General features: G+C 68.1%; 2 protein-coding genes across 4 annotated transcripts; one reads left to right on the forward strand and one right to left on the reverse strand.

Annotated features, from left to right (window-relative positions):
* The first annotated feature begins 1,200 nt into the window (after positions 1-1,200).
* On the forward strand, positions 1,201-5,700 carry IDH2 (isocitrate dehydrogenase (NADP(+)) 2). Its single transcript, XM_086471571.1, has 11 exons — positions 1,201-1,291; positions 2,329-2,420; positions 2,769-2,934; positions 3,369-3,529; positions 3,619-3,762; positions 3,888-4,024; positions 4,465-4,616; positions 4,790-4,902; positions 4,980-5,077; positions 5,221-5,313; positions 5,613-5,700. The coding sequence occupies exons 1-11, from the start codon at positions 1,201-1,203 to the stop codon at positions 5,698-5,700; spliced, it is 1,335 nt and encodes a 444-aa protein (XP_086327697.1).
* Positions 5,701-7,876: 2,176 nt separating this feature from the next.
* Positions 7,877-17,660, reverse strand: ZNF710 (zinc finger protein 710). 3 transcript variants are annotated; one of them, XM_086471739.1, is made up of 5 exons: positions 17,652-17,660; positions 10,799-12,238; positions 9,797-9,988; positions 9,127-9,301; positions 7,877-8,049 (listed from the first exon to the last, which is right to left on the reverse strand). In XM_086471739.1, the coding sequence occupies exons 2-5, from the start codon at positions 12,230-12,232 to the stop codon at positions 7,877-7,879; spliced, it is 1,974 nt and encodes a 657-aa protein (XP_086327865.1). In that variant the 5' UTR covers positions 12,233-12,238; positions 17,652-17,660. The 3 variants fall into 3 exon arrangements, with proteins under 3 accessions (XP_086327865.1, XP_086327863.1, XP_086327864.1); XM_086471737.1 differs by lacking the exon at positions 17,652-17,660 and adding an exon at positions 10,579-10,591 and having other exon boundaries at positions 9,797-10,041; positions 10,793-12,238; XM_086471738.1 differs by lacking the exon at positions 17,652-17,660.
* Between the last annotated feature and the right edge of the window lie 631 nt (positions 17,661-18,291).

Raw genomic sequence — 18,291 nt, forward strand, 5'->3', positions numbered from 1 at the left:
GGGGGCAGCGCTGCAGCCCCCCCGGGGGGCAACACCACCCACTGCTCTGCTGCGGTGCTCGGCTGCCTGGCCGGACGGGGTGCCACGGGGAGGGCGGTGGGAGTGGGGACACCCAAGACCCCAGCGCTGCCCTGGAGCAGTGGGTGCCGGTCCCCCCACGGCTGGCAGCCCCGCAGGTTTCTGCTCTGGTTAATGTTAAATCTGGGCAGACGTCAGGGCGCCCGGCCCTGCCTCCCCCCCAGCCCCCTGCCTGGGCTCAGCAGCTCCAGGACTGTTTTTCCTCCCGGAGCGGGATCTGCCCGTCCCCTGTGGCTAAAAAAAGCCATCGGCTTGGCCCGCGGTGCGGAGCGACAGCAAACCTCCCGGGCCGAGCGGCCTCCTGGCCATGCCAGCACACCTCCTGGCTCCCGAGCACGTTCTCGGGGTGCCCCCGAGGTGCATCACCCTCCTCCTCCTCCCCACGTTGGGGGTCAGGCGAGGGGAAGGTGTGTCGCCGTGTCCCCCCCCAGGGGGAAATGGCGGCAGCCACCGTCCCCGCTGCGCCCAGCTGCCCTGAGTCACGCGCCGGCAGCGTGTCGGATCACCCGCTTCCATGTCGGGAAACCCTGAGCCGGCTCCCAGCCCTGCGCTCGGCCGGCAGCGTGTCCCCCGAACGCACCCCGTGTCGCTTGGCTGGGAACCGCGGGGACCACCACCCGCAGCAAACCCTCCTCTTCCTCGCACCCCACACCGAGCCGGACGGGTGCGTGGGACGCACACACACGGGGGGGGGGGGGGGGGGGGGGAGGTGACGACAAGCACACGACGCCACACGCTCCCGCCCTTGCCACCTTGTCCCAAGGACCCCGCGGAAAGCTGATCCCGGTCACCTTGTGCTTTGGCACCCGTTGCACCCAGCAAGTGGCATCCCACCCCCCACCCGCGGGGGGGGGGAGGGCATCCTCTAGCCTTGCAACCCCCCACCCGCGGAGGGCATCATCCCGCCCGTGGGTGTTTTGATGGGGGATAAAGCAATGCTCCCCCCCCCCCCCTCCCCCCGTGGGGCCCCGAGCGGGCCCCCTGGGCCCGCTCGGGGCCCCACGGGGGGAGGGGGGGGGGGGGGGGAACCACACACGGTCATGCCCCTCCCCGGGGCGGAGCGAACCGCGTCCCCGCTCCTCCGCCACCGCCCCCGTCGCGTCCGCCCCGTCGCGCCCCGCCATGGCCGCCCGCTACCTCCGCGCCGCCCCGGCCCTGGGCCGCCTGGCCCGCTGCCCCCTCCCCGCCGCCTCCGCGGGGCAGCGCCGACACTGTGAGTGGGGGTGACCTTGGGGGGTGGGGGGTGGGGGTGAGGGGGGGTGCGTGGGGAACCCCCCCCCCCCCCATGTCCTTGGGGACCACGAATGGGGTTTGCACGGCTCCCGGCCCACCGAGGTTTATTATTATTTTGGGAAGCGGGGGGGGGGCGGGTTGGAAGTGGATCCGTGCCCCCCGCTTACAGCTGGACGCGGGGGTGGGGGGGTTTGGTACCGATCGCGGACCCACGCGGGGTTTTGCAGCCGGGGTCTGGTCCCCCGGAGGGGTTTTCTCCCGGTCCCGGTTCCACGTGGGGGGTTTTGCAGCCCGACCCGCAGCCGGGTTTGGGTTTGCTCCCGGTCCCGGTTCCACGTGGGGCTTTGCACCCCAGCGTCTGCCCGGGTTGGAACCTGGAGGAGTTTGTTCCTGGTCCCGCTTCCACGCGCGGGGTTTTGCAGCCCAACCCGGCCCCCCCCCCAGCCCGGCTTGGCCCCCAGAAGGGTTTGCTCCTGGTCCCGGTCCCACGGACAGTTTTACAGCCCAGCTGCACCCAGGTCCCGCCCCGGAGGGGTTTGACTCTGCTCCTGGTCCTATACGGGATTTTGGAGCCCGACCCCCAGCCAGGCGAGGCTTGGCGCCCAGAGGGGTTGACTCCTGGCCCAGATCCCACGCAGGGATTTCAACCCAGCTTGCACCCGGGTCGGGCCCCGAGAGGGGTCTGCTCCCAGTCCCAGTCCCAGTCCCACGCAGGGTTTTGCAGCCCAGTTTGCACCTGGGTCCCGCCCGAGAGGGGTCTGCACCCGCTCCCAGCCCCGCTCCCACGTGGGGTTTTGCACCCGGACCTGCACCCGAGCCCGGCCCCAAGCAGGGCTGGTGCCGTGAACCAGCCCTGACCCGCACCCGAGTGGTGTTTGCAGCCTGACCCGCACCCGGCGCTGAGCGGGGCGGCACCCGAAACCTTGACGTCCCTGCGGGACGACTCCTGGCCCCACGCCGGGGTGCAGAGCTGCGGGGCCAGGTGCGCCCCCCTGACGCCCCGCGGGCGCTCCCCAGATGCCGACAAGCGGATCAAGGTGGCCAACCCGGTGGTGGAGATGGACGGAGACGAGATGACGCGGATCATCTGGGCCTTCATCAAGGAGAAGGTATCGGGGTCCTGCCTGGGGAACCGCAGGGGTGACACGCGGGGGAACAGGTGGCCGTTGTGCTGGGGACAGGCCGTCCCTGCGCGCTGCCCTCTGTCCGTCTGTCCATCCGCAGGAAGCAGGTGGTGAGACCAGCGCAGCTTCCGGCAAGACCTGGAAGTGAGGAGGTCCCGGGGAGGGGGGACATCCCGGGCAGAGCAGGGGGACCATCCTGGGCAGGGGGGGGCTGTCCTGGGCGGGCAGCCGGGGTGGTGGGGGGGCCGGGGCTGGCTGCGCCACGGTGCTCGGTGCTGCTCCCTGGGCGCCCCGCACCGTGCCCCTGCTCTGACGCTCTCCTGGGACCCCCAGCTCATCCTGCCCAACGTGGACGTCCAGCTGAAATATTTTGACCTGGGGCTGCCGCACCGGGACAAGACGGACGACCAGGTCACCATCGACTCGGCGCTGGCCACCCAGAAGTACAGCGTGGCCGTGAAGTGTGCCACCATCACGCCGGACGAAGCCAGGGTGGAAGGTGGGCAGGGGGTGAGGGTGGCGGTGCTGGCAGCCCCGTGGGGTGCTGAGCCCCCCGTGCGTGCCCAGCCCCTCTCCGTCAGCCGCCCCCCCACCGGCTCAGGTTTCTGGTGCGTGGGGGGCTGCGCCGCTGCCAGGGCTGGGGACCCTGTGCTCAGTGTTGTGCCCCCCCTCGCCACCCTGGGGTGCCTGGGGGTGCTGCGGGGACCCTGCGGATGCGGGGCTGGGGACAGACCGGCCTCTGCCCGGTGCCAGTCATGAGCCCGTGCCGGCTGTCCCTCTCCCTGGCTGTCCGGGCCGCGGGGCTCTGGCAGCAGCACAAGGCACGGAGGAGCCGGGGGGGCCGGCAGGGGCCGGGCGCCGGGCTGGGGTGACCGCCGGGGCTGTGCCTGGCGGTGGGGGGTCCCTCAGGGGCCTCACCTCTGTGCACCCCAGAGTTCAAGCTGAAGAAGATGTGGAAGAGCCCTAACGGCACCATCCGAAACATCCTGGGGGGGACGGTCTTCCGAGAGCCCATCATCTGCAAGAACATCCCCCGCCTGGTGCCCGGCTGGACCAAGCCCATCACCATCGGCAGGCATGCCCACGGCGACCAGGTGAGCCCCGCGCGGCGGCTGCTGGCGGCACGGGGGCGTCTGGCAGCCCCTGCTGGACCCTGCCTGACGCTCCGCGCTGCCCCTTGCAGTACAAAGCCACCGACTTTGTGGTGGGCAAGTCCGGCACGTTCAAGATGGTCTTCACGCCGAAGGACGGCAGCGGGGCCAAGGAGTGGGAGGTGTACAACTTCCCCGGCGGCGGCGTGGGCATGGGCATGTACAACACGGACGAGGTAACGGGGTGGGCCGGGGGCAGCTGGCGGGGTCCCTGTGGGGCGGCGTGCCCTGCCGTTTGTGGTGGACCCAGCCAGGCTGGCGGGACAGGGTTCCCACGGGGATCCGTGCGCTTCCCTTGCAGTCCATCTCGGGCTTCGCCCACAGCTGCTTCCAGTACGCCATCCAGAAGAAGTGGCCCCTCTACATGAGCACCAAGAACACCATCCTCAAGGCCTACGACGGGCGCTTCAAAGACATCTTCCAGGAGATCTTCGATAAGTACGGGCTTGGAGGAGCTCGGGCTACTGAGGGGGGAGAGGGCTCTTTATCAGGGAGTGTGGTGATGGGACGAGGGGTAATGGTTTCAAACTGAAAGAGGGGAGATTTAGACTAGACATGAGAAAGAAATCCTTCCCTGTGAGGGCGGTGAGGCCCCGGCACAGGTTGCCCAGAGCAGCCGGAGCTGCCCCCTCCCTGGCAGTGCCCAAGGCCAGGCTGGATGGGGCTGGGAGCGACCTGCTCTGGTGGGAGGTGACCCTGCCCAGGGCAGGGGGTTGGAACCAGCTGAGCTTTCCCAAATCCAACCCAAACTGTTCTGTGATTCTATGATTCTATGAGAGCTGCCCCGGGGGGGTCTGGCTGCCCCCTGAGGAGGGGGCCGTTGCCCAGGGGTTGGGACCCAGCCTGGCAGGGCTGACGCCTGCCCCGGGCTCCCCCAGGCACTACAAGACAGAGTTCGACAAGCTGAAGATCTGGTACGAGCACCGGCTCATCGACGACATGGTCGCCCAGGTGCTGAAGTCCTCCGGCGGCTTCGTCTGGGCCTGCAAGAACTACGACGGGGACGTCCAGTCGGACATCCTGGCCCAAGGTGGGGTGGTGGGAGGGGGTGCTGTGGGGCGGTGTGGGGTGCTGTGGGGCAGGCTGGGGCGCTGTGGGACAGGCTGAGGCGCTGTGGGGTGCTGTGGGGCAGGCTGGGGCGCTGTGGGGCAGGCTGCCTGCGGTCGCCCTCCCGGGGCCGCCCTGACGCCCGTCCCACCGCAGGCTTCGGCTCCCTGGGGCTGATGACCTCCGTCCTGGTGTGTCCGGATGGGAAGACCATCGAGGCCGAGGCGGCCCACGGCACCGTCACCCGCCACTACCGGGAGCACCAGAAGGTGGGTGCGCTCTGCCCGTGCCGGGTTGCCGGTGGCGTGCAGCCGGCGCCGGGCGGCTGAGCGCTCCCTTCCTGCAGGGGCGACCCACCAGCACGAACCCCATCGCCAGCATCTTCGCGTGGACGCGGGGCCTGGAGCACCGGGGCAAGCTGGACAGTAACCCGGACCTGATCAAGTGAGCGGGGTGGGGTGGGGTGGGGGACGCTGCCGGCAGCCGCCCCTGGTGCCGAGCACCCCGGTCCTGGCGGGGACTGCAGCACAGGAGTGCGGGCGAGGCGCCGGCTGCGCTGGAGCTGCCCGCGACGCTGCCGCCCCCAGGTTCGCCCAGACGCTGGAGAAGGTCTGCGTCCAGACGGTGGAGAGCGGGACGATGACGAAGGACCTCGCCGGCTGCATCCACGGCCTCGCCAAGTACGTGCGGCTGGCGGGGCGGAGCGGCGCGGGGCAGCCGCCTGCCACGGAGGCAGGCTGGCCCTGCGGGGTGGCCGCTGGCCTCCAGACGGTCCCTGGGGACTCGGGGCATCTATTTACAGCCCGCGGGGTCGGGCTGTGCCTGCGGCCGGGCAGGGGCCACGTCCCACGCCCAGGGCTGCGCTGCCGGCCGCGGCTCTGCCCCCCAGCTGGGCTGGCTGCTGCCGGGGCGGGGGCGGGTAGGGACCCCCCGCTCCGGCCGCGGGACCCCTCCAGCCCCTCTCTGCCCTCATCCGCAGCGTGAAGCTGAACGAGCACTTTGTGAACACCACCGACTTCCTCGACGCCATCAAGAACAACCTGGACAAGGCCCTGGGCAAGCAGTAGCGGGGCAGGGGGGGCCACCCAGCCCCGGCCCCGGCGTCACCCAGATGGACGGGGACCCAGCGCCGCCTCCAGCTCACCGACACGGCTCAGGAACAGTTGGATAATTTTTATAAGCAGTTTTCTTACCAGTGTTTTTAAAGCATTTCTAGCAGGGGTGTGTGGGATTGGGAGGTCCGGGGGGGACCCCGTCCCGCCCTGATCCCTGTACCCACCCCCCGGTGCCAGCAGCCATTAAACACCTCACCGGCCCACGGCGCGTGGTGGTGGCCCGGCTCTCGCGGCGCGGGGGGTGCCGGCCGCAGGGGCAGCGGCAGCTGAAGAGCACGCGTTGGTTGGAATTATTGCCCAACAACTCTTCCAGCCTGGATCAAAACCACCCAAAACACTGGATTGCTCTGCGGGCGCGAGGGGGGGACCCCAGGGAGCCCTGCGGCCACCGGCACAGGACCCCCCGCCTCGCCCCGGGGGGCAGAGCGGCCACAGCGAAGCCCCCCCTTGGCTCGGCCTCGCCAGCCCAGTGCGGGGGGACACAGGGCGCAGCTTTTTGGTGACGGAACTGAGGTAGTGGGGGCTGCGGGGAGGGGGTCTGGGCCGGCCAGCGCTGCGGCCATCTCCGTCCTGCCCCAAGGCCGGCGGACACTGGCGGCAGGGGGGAACAGGGGATGGCTGGGGTGGGGTGGGGTGGGGGGGCACGCTGCCTTGCTGGGGCGCTGGGAGCCTGGAGGGGGGGAAGAGCCCAGCCTGGGGCTTTCAGGGATGGGGTGGATGGTGCCCTGCCCTGGGGAGTGTGGGGGGACCTGTGTGGCGTTGGGGCAGAAGGTCAGCTCAGGGGTCCCGGCCCCTGTGCCCCGGCTGGACCCCAGGTCCTTCTGCAGCCTCCCAGGAGGTGCCGGTGCCTGCCAGGACCCTGCCCGGCCCAGGGGAGCAACGCTGTGGGTGCTGCCCGGCCCCCTGCCCCACAGCAGGCAGCGGAGAAAGCCAGGAGGGTGGTCCTGGCCCCAGTGCTGCCCCAGCTCCTTTCTTCCCCCCCTGAAAACACCGGGAGCGGAGGAGGCAAACCCCCCCAAGGGCCAGAGCCTTTTCTCGAGCCCTGCAGCAGCTCTGGGGGGTGAGGAGGGGGTGCCGGCAGGACCCCCCGCTGGTCCTCAGCCCCCCCCCCGCCCCAGCACCACAGCAGCCCCGGCCGCTCCCCCCGCACAGACCACACATGTTACACAGGTTTACAAAGCACATTGGTTGAAGGAAACTGAACTCGGTGAAAAGATAAATCCAACCACGCGGCACGTCTGAAAAAAATAAATTACTTTCAAAATACCATCATTTGCTCAAGTCGACCAGGGTTTGCCTTCCTTTAAATACACCGCTCGCTGCAGCCGCTCGCCCCAGAGCCGCTGCTCCTGCCGAGCTTCGCCATCAGTTTGTAAGAAAATATTCTGCTCTGTCTGTGCCCCGTGGCCTGGCGCAGGTCACCTCCGCTGCGCCCGGGCCAGCCCGCAGCCGGTGCCAGGGCGAGCGGGACAGCTCTCGCCTGCCCGGGAGACGGGGAAGGGCAAGAAACACCAACCCACCTCCTCCCGCGGGCAGAGGGGCTTCTGCCCCACGGGGTGCTCGGGGGGAGCAGGGGGCTGGCTGGGCTGCAGCCCCAGCACACCCATGGGGGAGGACCCAGGAGGTAGAATAATTAGTAATGCTCCTCATCTTCTGGGACGAGCCTTCCCCTGCCTGCAGCTCCACGGACGCCGGAGCAGCGGCAAGGGCGAAGGCAGAGGCAGGGTCCCGGCTGGCAACGGGCAGGTGGGCAGGAGCAGGGCGAAGGGAGGCCGGCACCGGGCGGGAGAGCCGCAGGCGGCCGGTGCAGGGCTCGGCACTCCCTCCCTGGGGTGGTGGGGAAGGACCCCAGCGGGGGCGAGAGCTCCACCGAGGCTCTGCGAGGGGCTGGCAGGAGCCTGGAGCCAAGCCCTCGCCACACGAGCTCGGCGTGCCCCGTGCCGCCTCCAGCCTCCGCTCCTGCCTTCGCCCCGGCAAAGGTTTTTGGACATCCCTGTTTTCTCCTTCACCAAGCTCAGCCGGAGCCCCCCTCTCCAGGGCGGTGGTGCAGGTCTGGCTGGGTGCCGCAGCCCGCCGGCAGCAGCTCCTCTTACCACGCAAAGTCCCCGGCAGCCTCCTCCGGCCTCGGCTACAACATGTTGTAGTACGCCATCTCCTTCATGGCCTGCTCGGTCAGGGCGTGCTCGTCCGGAGGGTTGCCCACCCCCCCGTAGCCGTAAGAGTTCTCCTCCTCGAAGTCGTCCATCTCCTGCTGCCCGTCCAGCTCGGCGTGGTCGGCCCCGGCCAGGTCCATCATGGGATCTAGGGTGCAGCACAGGGACACCGCATGGAGGGCCGGCGCCAACGGCACCCCGGACACCCCGGGTTTAGAGCCCAAAGCTCCCCAGGAGCCACAGCCCTGCTCGAGCCGGGCTACTTGTGGGGGGCTTTCAGCTCGGAGGCCCTCCAGCCACGTGCCGCGGCGGGGACGGTTGCCGGCAGAGCGCTGCCGGGGCAGAGAGCCGGCACGGGTGTGCTCGCCCCAACCGGCGCCTGTGGCACACACGGGGGGTCTGCAGCACCCGTCCCACCGCGAGGGCGGCGAGGAGAGGGTGCAGGGAAGGCGTCCCCCCAGCGCCGCGGTGCCAGGCACCGGCTGAGGCTCGGCCGGGCTGGAGGTGTCTCGGGTGGGGAAGGAAAGGGCAGGATCCTGCCAGGGGCCCCCAGGCCGCGCGCTGGGTGGGCATCGAGCTGCCGGGGCAACCGTGGGGCTGAGCCAGCCGGAGCTCGTCCCCAGCTCTGCCCGTCCGAAGCAGGGCTGGTCCTGCCCAAGGCTGCTGACAGAGCATCTGCGCGGTGCTGTGCAGGAACCCGCGGCAGGGGCATCCCCCGACCCCCCTGGTGCCTTTAGGGGGCAGCCGGGGCAAGAGCAGCGGCATTTACCCCCCCCACCCTGCAAACCCTTCGACCAAAATCCCAACCACGGCGTCACCAGAGGGCACCATCCTGTCTATGGACGCCGAAGCCTCAATGCCTCCTTGAGGAGCTATTTATTTTAACTTTTTTTTTTTTTTTTAAATGAAGTATTTGTATGTGTATCGAGTTCACGCAGCTTACTGAGCTCCTGCCCGGTACCTTTCGGTGGAGGACGGGCGTGTGGCTGGGGAGACAGCCCGCCACCCCCACGGGGTGCTGGCAGGACGGGCAAGCCGAGGGCAGCCCTCGGGCGGCAGGACCTGAGCTCGCCCGAAGGCTCTTGCCGGAGCCGCCGCGGCACGGCCCAGCTCCCGAAGCCAACGGCCGAGAGCCGGGCGCTCCCGGGAGCGGCCGCCGCGGGGAAAGCCACGGCGCCCAGACCGCGATAGGCAGCGCCAGCGCCCGGCCGCAGCCCGCACCCACCTTGGCTGTCCAGGCTGATGTCCATCACCCCGTGCTTGACCTTCATGTGCCGGCTGAGGTTGCCCTTCAGGTTGAACTTGCTGGAGCAGTAGGGACACTTGAAGGGCTTGCTGCCGGCGTGCAGGTGCATGTGGCCCAGCAGGTTGTACATGCGGTTGAAGGACTTCCCGCAGACCTGCGGGCAGCGGTCCCGGCCTCAGTGAGGGCTCTGCCCCCCGGCCCCGGCCAAGGGGGACGGCGGCAGGTACCCGCCGGTGCCGCCGCAGGGACGGGCGCTTCTCAGAGCGCGCCTCGCCCCAGGGCTCCCCCCTCGCTCCCACCGACCTCCGAGAGTAACGGGGCTGCTTCCCTCCTCGCCCCGCTGCGGCGGGGGGCCTCGGGGACGCTGTGCTGGTGTTGCTGGGAACTCCAGCGCGCCCAGCCCCGCTCAGAGAGGGGCACTAACTGTCCCCCTCCGTTAGCGGTGCCCGTGCCCTGCCCGCAGCAGCCGCTCCCCGCTGCGCAGCTCCGAGCAGCAGCGTCGGGACGAGCCGTTCGCCCGAGCGGACAGAGGGAGGCATCACAAAACTGCTTTCCTGCGACCGAGGGCTCGGCCCAGCCTGGGCGGGTTTCTCCAGAAGCACAGCGCACCAGGGCCCCTGCTCACCCCCCCCCGGACCCCCGACGGTACCTTGCATTTGAACGGCTTCACCGGCGAGTGCACAATCATGTGGGTCTTGAGCGTCTGCTTCTGCACGAACGTCTTGAAGCAGATGTGGCACTGGTAGGGACGGACGCTGGTGTGGATCAGCATGTGCCGCTTCATGTTGGCCTGCAAGGTGAACTCCCGCCCGCACACCTCGCACTTGAACTCCTTCACGCCCTGCAAGGGGTTGGGAGAGCCGTGGGTGGGGGGCAGAGCGGCAGCAGGCAGGGCTCTGCGGCACGGGAGGGGGGCTCTGACAGACCCCACAGCAGCTGGGGGGACAGATTTACCCTCAGCTCGTCTCACCCTCCCCAGAGCATCTCCTGCTCCCCTCTCCCTGCCCCTTCTGCAAGCCCAGAGTGGGTGCCACCACGAGCTGGGGGGCCACCCCCGGACCACCACGCGTCGGCAGCACATGGGACACCCAGCACGAGGTCGGTGCTGCCAGAGCGAGGGCAGCTCCGTGGGAAGGGGCTGGCCGGGGAGCGTGGCTGCCGTTGGGCAGCCGACCCGGCACAGGTATGTTGGAGGGCCCTGGGCGAGCCCGGCTGCGGGCAGCGTGGCTGCACGGGCTCTGCCAGCCCAGCTGCGAGCCCAGCGCTCCTCCCTGGCTCAGGTCGACTGCTTCCCCTTGACAGAAGCCCCGGCAAAGGGCAGACCCCTCGCTCACAGCCCACTGGGGGGCTGCAGCATCGCATGGCTAGGGTCCCCCAAGTCACCCTGCTGCAGCAGCCAACGTAGGTCTGAGCCCCCCTGAGGGTGGAAACCCCCAGGAAGGAGCTGGGCGGCCACAACCATCCCCTTTCACCAATGGCCCCGGCAAAGGCCAACCGCGGCTGCCCCTGCCCGCCCGCACCGCCTTCCTCCCCGGACGCCGGGGTGCTGCAACACCCCTCTCCCCCAGAGCCCGCATCCAGAACCGGCACATCTCCTCTGGGCACGGCAAGGGCAGCACCCCTCGGGTGCCCGATGCGCCCCGGCCCCTACCTTGTGCGTGAGGGAGTGCTGCTTGAGGTGGTGGATCTGGCTGAACTCCATCCCGCACTCGGTGCAGACGAAGGGCCGGACGTTCTGGTGCTTCAGCATGTGGTTCTGCAGCTGGCTGCGGTAGTGGAAGGACTTGCTGCACTCCAGGCACTGGTACAGCGTGGGGCCCTGGTGCGTGGAGAGGTGCCGCTTCAGCTGGGTGAGCGTGGAGAAGTCCAGCCCGCACTCCACGCAGACGTGGCAGCGGCCGCTCTCGTGCTTCACCTCGTGCGCCTTCAGCTCGCTGGGGTAGGCGAAGCCCCGGCCGCAGAAGCGGCAGCTGTAGGGCTTGATGTCGGTGTGGAGCAGCATGTGCCGCTTGAGGTGGCTGGTCTGGGTGAAGGCCTTGCTGCACACCTCGCACTTGTGGGGCCGCGTGCCCTGGTGGGTCAGGAGGTGGGTCTGCAGGTGGCTGGGCTGCTTGAAGAGCTTGTTGCAGTGCGGGCAGGAGTGGGGCTTGATGCCGTTGTGGCCCAGGATGTGGGTCACCAGGTTGTACTTGGAGGTGTAGGACTTCTCGCACATGCGGCACTGCCAGCGCTTCTGGCGGTCCCCCGCCTCCACCAGGTACGAGTCGTCGATCTGCACGTTGATGTCCAGCCGGTCCAGCTGCGCCTTCTTGTTGCGCTCGCTGGTGGCACCCGCCGCCTCCGCCTCCAGCTCCCCCGGCTCCTGCCAGGCGAAGCCCTGCTCGCTCTTCACCGGCTCGGGGGACGCCGGCGCGGGGGCCTCCTCCTCACCGGGTGACGGGGCGCCCGCCTCAAAGGCGCACTCGGTCCGCAGGGCCCCCGCGGTGCCACCCTCCGCCGCGCCGGCCGGGTCGGCGCCCCCGAGGCGGCGCTCGGTGCCCTCCAGCTCCTGGCGCGCGTGCCGGCGCAGGTGCCGCAGGCGCCGGGGCTTCCTGCTGAAGGTGCCGAGGTCGATCATCTTCACGGCGCTGCTCTGCACCGTCTGCTCCTGGCCGGGCTCCTGGAGAGGGGGCGGGCGGCCGCGCTGCCGCTCGCCCTCCTCGTCCCCAGGGACGGACACCTCGTACAGCACCTCGTCCTCCGCCTCCGCCTTCTCGCACTTGACCTTGGGCACCAGCCTCACGGGAGGCCGCTTCCTCCTCCGGGCGTGCTTCTCCAGGGAGGACTCGGCCTCCAAGGCGTCCTCCTCCTGCCCGTCCCCCGGCGCCTGCCCCTCACCCTCCAGCCGGCACTCGCCGTCCGGCTCCCCGGGCTCCCCCGCGGCGGCGTCCGGCAGCTCCCCTCCCAGCCCTGGGAAGAAGCCGGCGGGGCTGACGGTGGCCCCGAGCAGCTCATTCTCAGACACCAAGCCCAGGACCGCAGCCTGCGCCAGGGACAGCACCACCACCGCGTCCGTCTGGGTCCCGCACTCGGTGAAGCGATCCATCTCTCGCTGCTTGACTACGCGGTCATGGCTGGGGAGGGAGAGAGACGGCCGTTAGCCCTCCCGGCACCCCTGCCACCACGAAGCCCCGTGGGGGGCTTGTGCCAGCAGTCACCCCTCCCCTTATCACTGTCCCCAGCGAACCCCCGACCGACATGGGTGTTGCCAGCGTGGGTGCCTGGCACCATGTGCCCCAGGACATGGCCCCGGGGGTCTCAGCTGCAGGGGGGATTGGGGAGCCAGGCTGCAGAGGGGAAGCTCAGCTCTGTGTCCGCCGTCAGCCCTTCTGGCCGGGCTATCGAACCCCAAGGCTGAGGTCTGGCTTCTCACGTGCCCCAGAGCTCCCCGGCAGCAACTCCCGGGGACCGGCGCCCGTGCAGTTCAGGGACCAGAGAAGAAAGCCAGACGTGCCGCTCCTTGCAGGAGTGAGAAGCGGCAGTGACGGGCGCGGGGAGCTGGAGGAACCAAAGCCCAAACCCTCCCCATTGGGAACATCTGGCGAGCAGTCAAACCGCCAGGCTCACGAGCCCAAGGGAAGGGCTCTGCTCGGCCCAGTGCCGGCGCCTCCGGCACGCTCACCCCTGGGGGCCCGAGCATCGCCGCGCCGCGGAGGCACTCAGGGTCCGGGCACGCCAGCCCGGGGCAGGCTGCACTGGTGCCCCGTGAGCCCCCTCACCGCTCCGGTCTCTGGCTTCACCTTCCCTGCCTGGCCCACCCCTCTCCTCTCGCAGCCCCCTCACCACCGCGGCAAGCGCCTCCTCTGCCCTTTGCTTTCCTTAACGCCTTTCAGCAGCGCCGTTTTGTCCCAGCGATAAGCACGCCAGGTCCCAGCAGCATTTCTTCAGGCTTTGTAAGTGGTTTCTTTCCCGCCTCCCCCAGCCTGCAGCACCGACCCGCACAGCCTGCTGACCCAGGGACACGGTCACTTCTCAGGGGGCTTCGGAGGCAGTTAAAATCCCCGTAAAAGCCACAGTTCTCCAGGGTCCCGGCAGAAGAGCAGCAGCCAATGCCCCGCCAGGCTGCAGAGGTTTGAGAGTCCTCTCCCTCCCCCATTGCTCCCCCAGCGTTCGTGCCCACGTCAGCTCCGGGGCAGCAGGCACCGTGTGCCCGAGTCGCAGGGAGGAGGAGCAGCCCGGACCCGCGAGCGGTGCGGAGCCCCCAGCCCCCAGCGGGCGACAGAGCCAGAGCCCCCCGGAGAGGCGGCACAAGAGGAGCCGCTCCAGCGCTGCCGCTCGCTGCATCCGACCCCGGTGACGGCCGGGGAAAAGGCGACGGCAGAGCTGGCGTGGGAGCAGCGCATGGCGCCGGCCCGTTTGGGAAGCACGGACTTGGACGGGCAGGCAGACACCGGCCAGCTCCAGCGGGAAGGACAAGGGACCTTTGGTGGAGAAGCGAGGAGCGGTACACAAGACTCCCCGGGGCCCAGCCAGCCCAGGACCCCCATCGATGGGGCACGGCGCAGGGCCCCCAGCAGCCACCCCCCAGCAGCCCTGGGGGGGCCGGCGAGGACGGGCCGGGAGGTGCTTGCAGAGCCGCCACCAGATGAAAGCGAGAAGGCTGCCGCTTCCTCCTGCCGTGAAGAACGTTCTCCTAAATACAATTATTTCTGCAGCTACAACAAAGAGAAATCCTCCGGGGGAGGCAAACCTGGAATAAACTCTAAACCAGATGCTGTCGCAGTCCCAGGAGCACCTGCACGGCGCGAGAGAGACAATCGGGGGCTAAACCCCCGCTCCCCGAGGGGAGAGGCCCCGCTCGGTCAGGCTATCGTCCCCACGGTGGCACCCACGCAGCCTCCCCGCTGCATCCCGCCGGCCGGGCTGGTTGTGGCTGCAGCGAGCACGCTGCCCTCTCCACGGCGGGCAAAGCCACAGGCAGCTGCCTGCCCTGGCGGGTTCCTGCACGGCCCTGTGCGTCCTCTCCTGCTGGTGCGGCGCCCACCGAAACACCAGGCCACGGCACACAGCCCTGGGGAAGGGGGTGGCGATGGGGAAGGGGGGAAGAACCGGTGTGGAAACAGGGAGAGCCATGGACCACGCAGGGTTCTGCTGCCCGGTGGTCGGTACCCGGGTACCGGGTCCTTCCTCCGCATCCCGCTCGTGTGCGCAGCCCCCGCCGTGCTGGATCCGGCCAGGGATGGAGGGGAGGGGAGACAAGGGGGCGGCTTCAGCCCCTCGCACCTCCAGCCCCCTGTGGAAGCAGGCAGAGAGGAGGAGGATGGGTGGAGGAGGAGGAGGAGGAAGAGGATGGGGTGGAGAGGGGGGAGGGGGAGCGCAGAGGCAGAGAAACAAAGCGAGAAGCGGGGGAGGGCGGCAGCGGGAGGAGGAGGAGGAGGAGGGGTGGGAGGAAGGATGGGGAGGAAGACGAGGAGGGAGCAGCCGGGGAGGCGGCTGCCAGCGCACACAGCCTCACTGGCCGGGACCTCCCTGACCCAGGACCCCCTTTCCCAGGGCTGACCGACCCCAAGCCCCTCGCCCGGGCAGCTGTGGTGCGAGGGTGGGTTGTCATCCTCATCCTCCTCCTCCTCCTCCTCCTCCCGGGGGTCCCTGCCCCGGTGCCCCCCCCGGTGCGGACTTGCCGCTTCCTTACACATCGCACCCTGCGGTTCGCAGGGGCTGGAGCGATCGCCGCAGCCCTGCTCCGAGGGCAGCGTGCCCACCCGTGCGCCCCCCTGCCCAGCCAGACCCGGTCCCCCGCCGGGGGCTTGGGCACCGCAAAGCGGGGGTCTGGGGCAGCCAGGGGTGGGCAGCGGGGTCCTGGGAGGAGCCGACCTTCGGGGGTCTGCTAATGTAATTCTCGGTGGAATGGAGGAAGCCAAAGCCACAAGCCTGGTCCCCAGGGTCTCGCCCCAGAGGGGGAAGCCGGGGTCCCTCTGCTCTGCCCCGGCGAGGGGAGCTGGAGGCGGCTGGGAAGCAGGGAGGGCCGCCTGGTTTGGGCTTGGGTTTTGTTTTCCTCCTTGGTTTGGGGCACCGTTTCTGTTTCCACACACACTGGGGGTCTCTTCCAGTCCGGTGAATATCTCGCTTTTCCCAAGGATTTCTCCACAGCCGCTGGGACAGGACGACGAACACCCACAGGACTCCTCCTGCAGGGGCACGTGGTTACCCTAGCTCCCCCGGGACTGGGGGCACCGCTGGATCCTGCTCCCCAGGGCAGGTGCCAGTAAGCGCCGTGCAAGGGCAACACCGGACCTGGACAGCCCCGCAGCCAGCTGGCAGCTTCCAGCATGGGAGAGGGGAGAAGGGGCACGGGACAGGACCCAACTGCGCTCCCCACGGCTCCAGCACTGTGGAGGGGTCCGCGGGACCCCCCGGCACAGCTCCGGCTCTCTGCCCCCGAGCACGAGCACCACGAGACAAGGAAGCTGAAAGAACGACACACTCCAGAGACCAGCACCAATACGTTTTAAAAACAACACTCCTAAAAGCAGAGGCTTTTAGAAGGAAGTAAATGGTGGATTCCTACTCCGGGGCACTCTGGGAAAGGGGACGAGCCCCGCTCCCCCGGGCTCTCAGCAGGAAAATAAAAGCCCTGTGTTACACAAATCACTCTCTGCACTTTTCTCTATCGAACGGGCGAGCCCCGGTACGTGAGACGCGGAGCTTTGCTATTCAAGAGAGCGAGGCCACCGCAGCTCGCAGAGCCGCTGCTGCAGCTGCACAAACACCGCAGGGAGAAGTGGGGAACGGGACAGATGCTTTTGTTTCACTTCCCGCTTTCACTTCCCCGTTCGGCCTTCCCGGGTCTTGCAGAGCGAGCTGGAAACGCTGTTTCCCAACACGCTGGCAAGTAAGGTCAGGTCACGTATTTCAACTCCCCCAGGAAACCCCCTGACACCCCTCGGGGTGCAGAGCACTGCCTAAACCTCTGCTCTCCAGGGAGACACTTCCAATCCTGTGCCAGAAGCCGCAGCAGCAGCCGGGGGGGCTCGGCTCCAGCGCCCCGACAGCGCACGGACCCGCCGCAGCCTGTCGCACCCGAAGCAACGGCTCCCGGGGGAAGCTCGCAGTGCCCGGGGGGGAAGCACGCAGCGTGCCCAGACGCTGGGCAGAGGCTTGTCCAGCGCCCGCACGCGTGAACCCAAAACCCAGCCAGGGATCTCGGCCTCCTGAGAAGTCCCGGAGAGAAGATCCCGCCGTCGGAGCCCTCCGCAGCCCCGGCACGGCAGTGACCAGGCTGCCGGGGGAGCCGAGGGCTGGCGACAGGGGCTGCCCAGCGGCACCCGCCCAGCCCCGACCCACCTCAGCGGCACGAAGGAAAATCAGCACAAACGACCTCGTTCCTCCCGGGTGCTGACAAAACCCAGCAGCTGAGCTGTCCCAAAGGCTCATCCCTCCAAGGCTGGGGACAGCAGCCAGTCCACCCTGGCAAAGCAACCGTCCCAGTGCTGCTCCAGTGTAGGCTGGTGTAAGGATGCTTTAACAAGTAAATTCCATCCCTCTGGGGAAAAGGAGGCTGTTAGGAGCCTTACAGAGGGTCGCAGCTCCTTGATAACGCCCCTAATAAACGAGTAAACTCTGTCCCCCAGGCTGGGCAGGGAAGGTGGGCTACGGGCACTGAGGGTAAGATGAGGAGCCGGGCAAATCCCACTCTCCCCCATCTCCCACCCCATGAAGAGCAAACGAGGCTGAACCTTAAACTGACCCCCCCAACACCGCCCCATCCCAGTCCTGCACACCTCTCCTCTCCTCCTGCCTTCGTGTCCACCACCCCACACGCTCCTTCACTGCCCTCCCCCATCTGCCCTCGAGCTTCTGTGCAATCCAAGACCTGCCTTGCTTTTCCATACCCACAAATGGAACTTTTCGGCAGCAATGAATCATCCCACGGTTCGGTTCGGTGCGGAGCTCTGTGCCGCGCTGGCTGGCAGCGTCCTGCTCCCGCCGGACGGGCGGGAGATGCCTGTGCAGGAGCCGTGCCGCCGACTTCTCGTTGCGACCCCGTTATTCCTCCCTCCCACCATTCGGCTCTGCACCAGGCAGCCTTTCAAGCCCTTTCTCTTCCCATCTCTCCTTGCTTGCCAACAAACAACCGCACCAGCCATGATAAATTTCATCACCCCATTTTTCAACAAATTCACAACTTCATGGGGAAAACAATCCTATGAAAAGTCCGCTACTACACCGATTCCTCCGAATCTCCCCTCAGCACAGCCGGGCCTTGCCGACAGCCAGCAGCGACGGAGCAGCTCCGGCAAGGGGCTCGTGTCCTTGCGCTCGCCCCGTCCTGCTCTTCGACTGCCCGCTCTCGGGGGGCAAAGCCCCTTTCCCTTTCACTACGTGCAATGCCGAGACCCATCGCTGAGGAAGAGCTGTGAGCGGGGCTGTGGGCTGGGGTCCCGGCTCTGCTGCGGGCAATGGGGTTTTTTAAATGCTCCTGGTTTTGTGGGATCCCACCATTTCTGCGGCCCGAGGGGCCAGGCCCTTCTGCCGGGGAGGGGTCTGCTCTCCTATGGCTGTCGGCTCCATCACCCCCTCCACACCCCTCCACGCTGACTTCCCTAATCCCCTTTTCCAACTACAGCTTTGTGTGTTCAGCTCATCCCTCTGTCCCAGCTCTCGGATCAGAAAAACAGAAAACAAATTAAATGGGTCTTAATATTGATCTCAGTAGCAACACATGAGCAACTCCTCTTCCTCCCCAGCTCGAGTCTCCAGATCCTTCCCGTGGCTGTACCGGGCAGGATTCTGGCTCAAACCCAGCCGTCCCTGCCCGTGTACCGGCTGGGAACTGAACCCACCTCTGGGCTCAAATCAAGACCTCTGCTGGGGTTTAGGAGCTCTCCAGCTCGTCTGCTGATGGAGACGCTCGCCCGCCCGTGGAGTTGCACCAAGACACTCGTTGGCATCCCCTCCAAAAGCCGGGTGTGCCGTGCTCCGGGTCCCCCTGTCCCCAGCACCCGTGGGAGGGACGCACTTGGGGCTGGCAGCAGCGGCCGCTCCCATCCCTGCTCCTGTGGGGCTTGTGAAATTCACTTTTCTTTCAGCATTTCTCCTCCCACTCCTGGGAGGTTTCGGTCTCGGTGCAATCTCTCTCCTCCTCCCGTCTCTCTCAACACGGCT

This window comes from Leptosomus discolor, chromosome 11, assembly GCF_034619465.1.
Source record: "Leptosomus discolor isolate bLepDis1 chromosome 11, bLepDis1.hap2, whole genome shotgun sequence".
Lineage (NCBI taxonomy): Eukaryota > Metazoa > Chordata > Aves > Leptosomiformes > Leptosomidae > Leptosomus > Leptosomus discolor.

Bases quoted from the DNA above. Each gene is read 5' to 3' on its own strand.
- ZNF710 (XM_086471737.1), bottom strand. From the start codon at position 12,232: ATGGATCGCTTCACCGAGTGCGGGACCCAGACGGACGCGGTGGTGGTG. The intron at 9,302-9,796 runs GTACCGTCGGGG...CGCTGCCCGCAG, and splicing joins TGAAGCCGTTCAAATGCAAG to GTCTGCGGGAAGTCCTTCAA. The intron at 8,050-9,126 runs GTGGGTGCGGGC...GCTGCACCCTAG, and splicing joins CATCAGCCTGGACAGCCAAG to ATCCCATGATGGACCTGGCC.
- IDH2 (XM_086471571.1), top strand. From the start codon at position 1,201: ATGGCCGCCCGCTACCTCCGCGCCGCCCCGGCCCTGGGCCGCCTGGCC. The intron at 2,421-2,768 runs GTATCGGGGTCC...TGGGACCCCCAG, and splicing joins GGGCCTTCATCAAGGAGAAG to CTCATCCTGCCCAACGTGGA. The intron at 3,763-3,887 runs GTAACGGGGTGG...CTTCCCTTGCAG, and splicing joins GCATGTACAACACGGACGAG to TCCATCTCGGGCTTCGCCCA.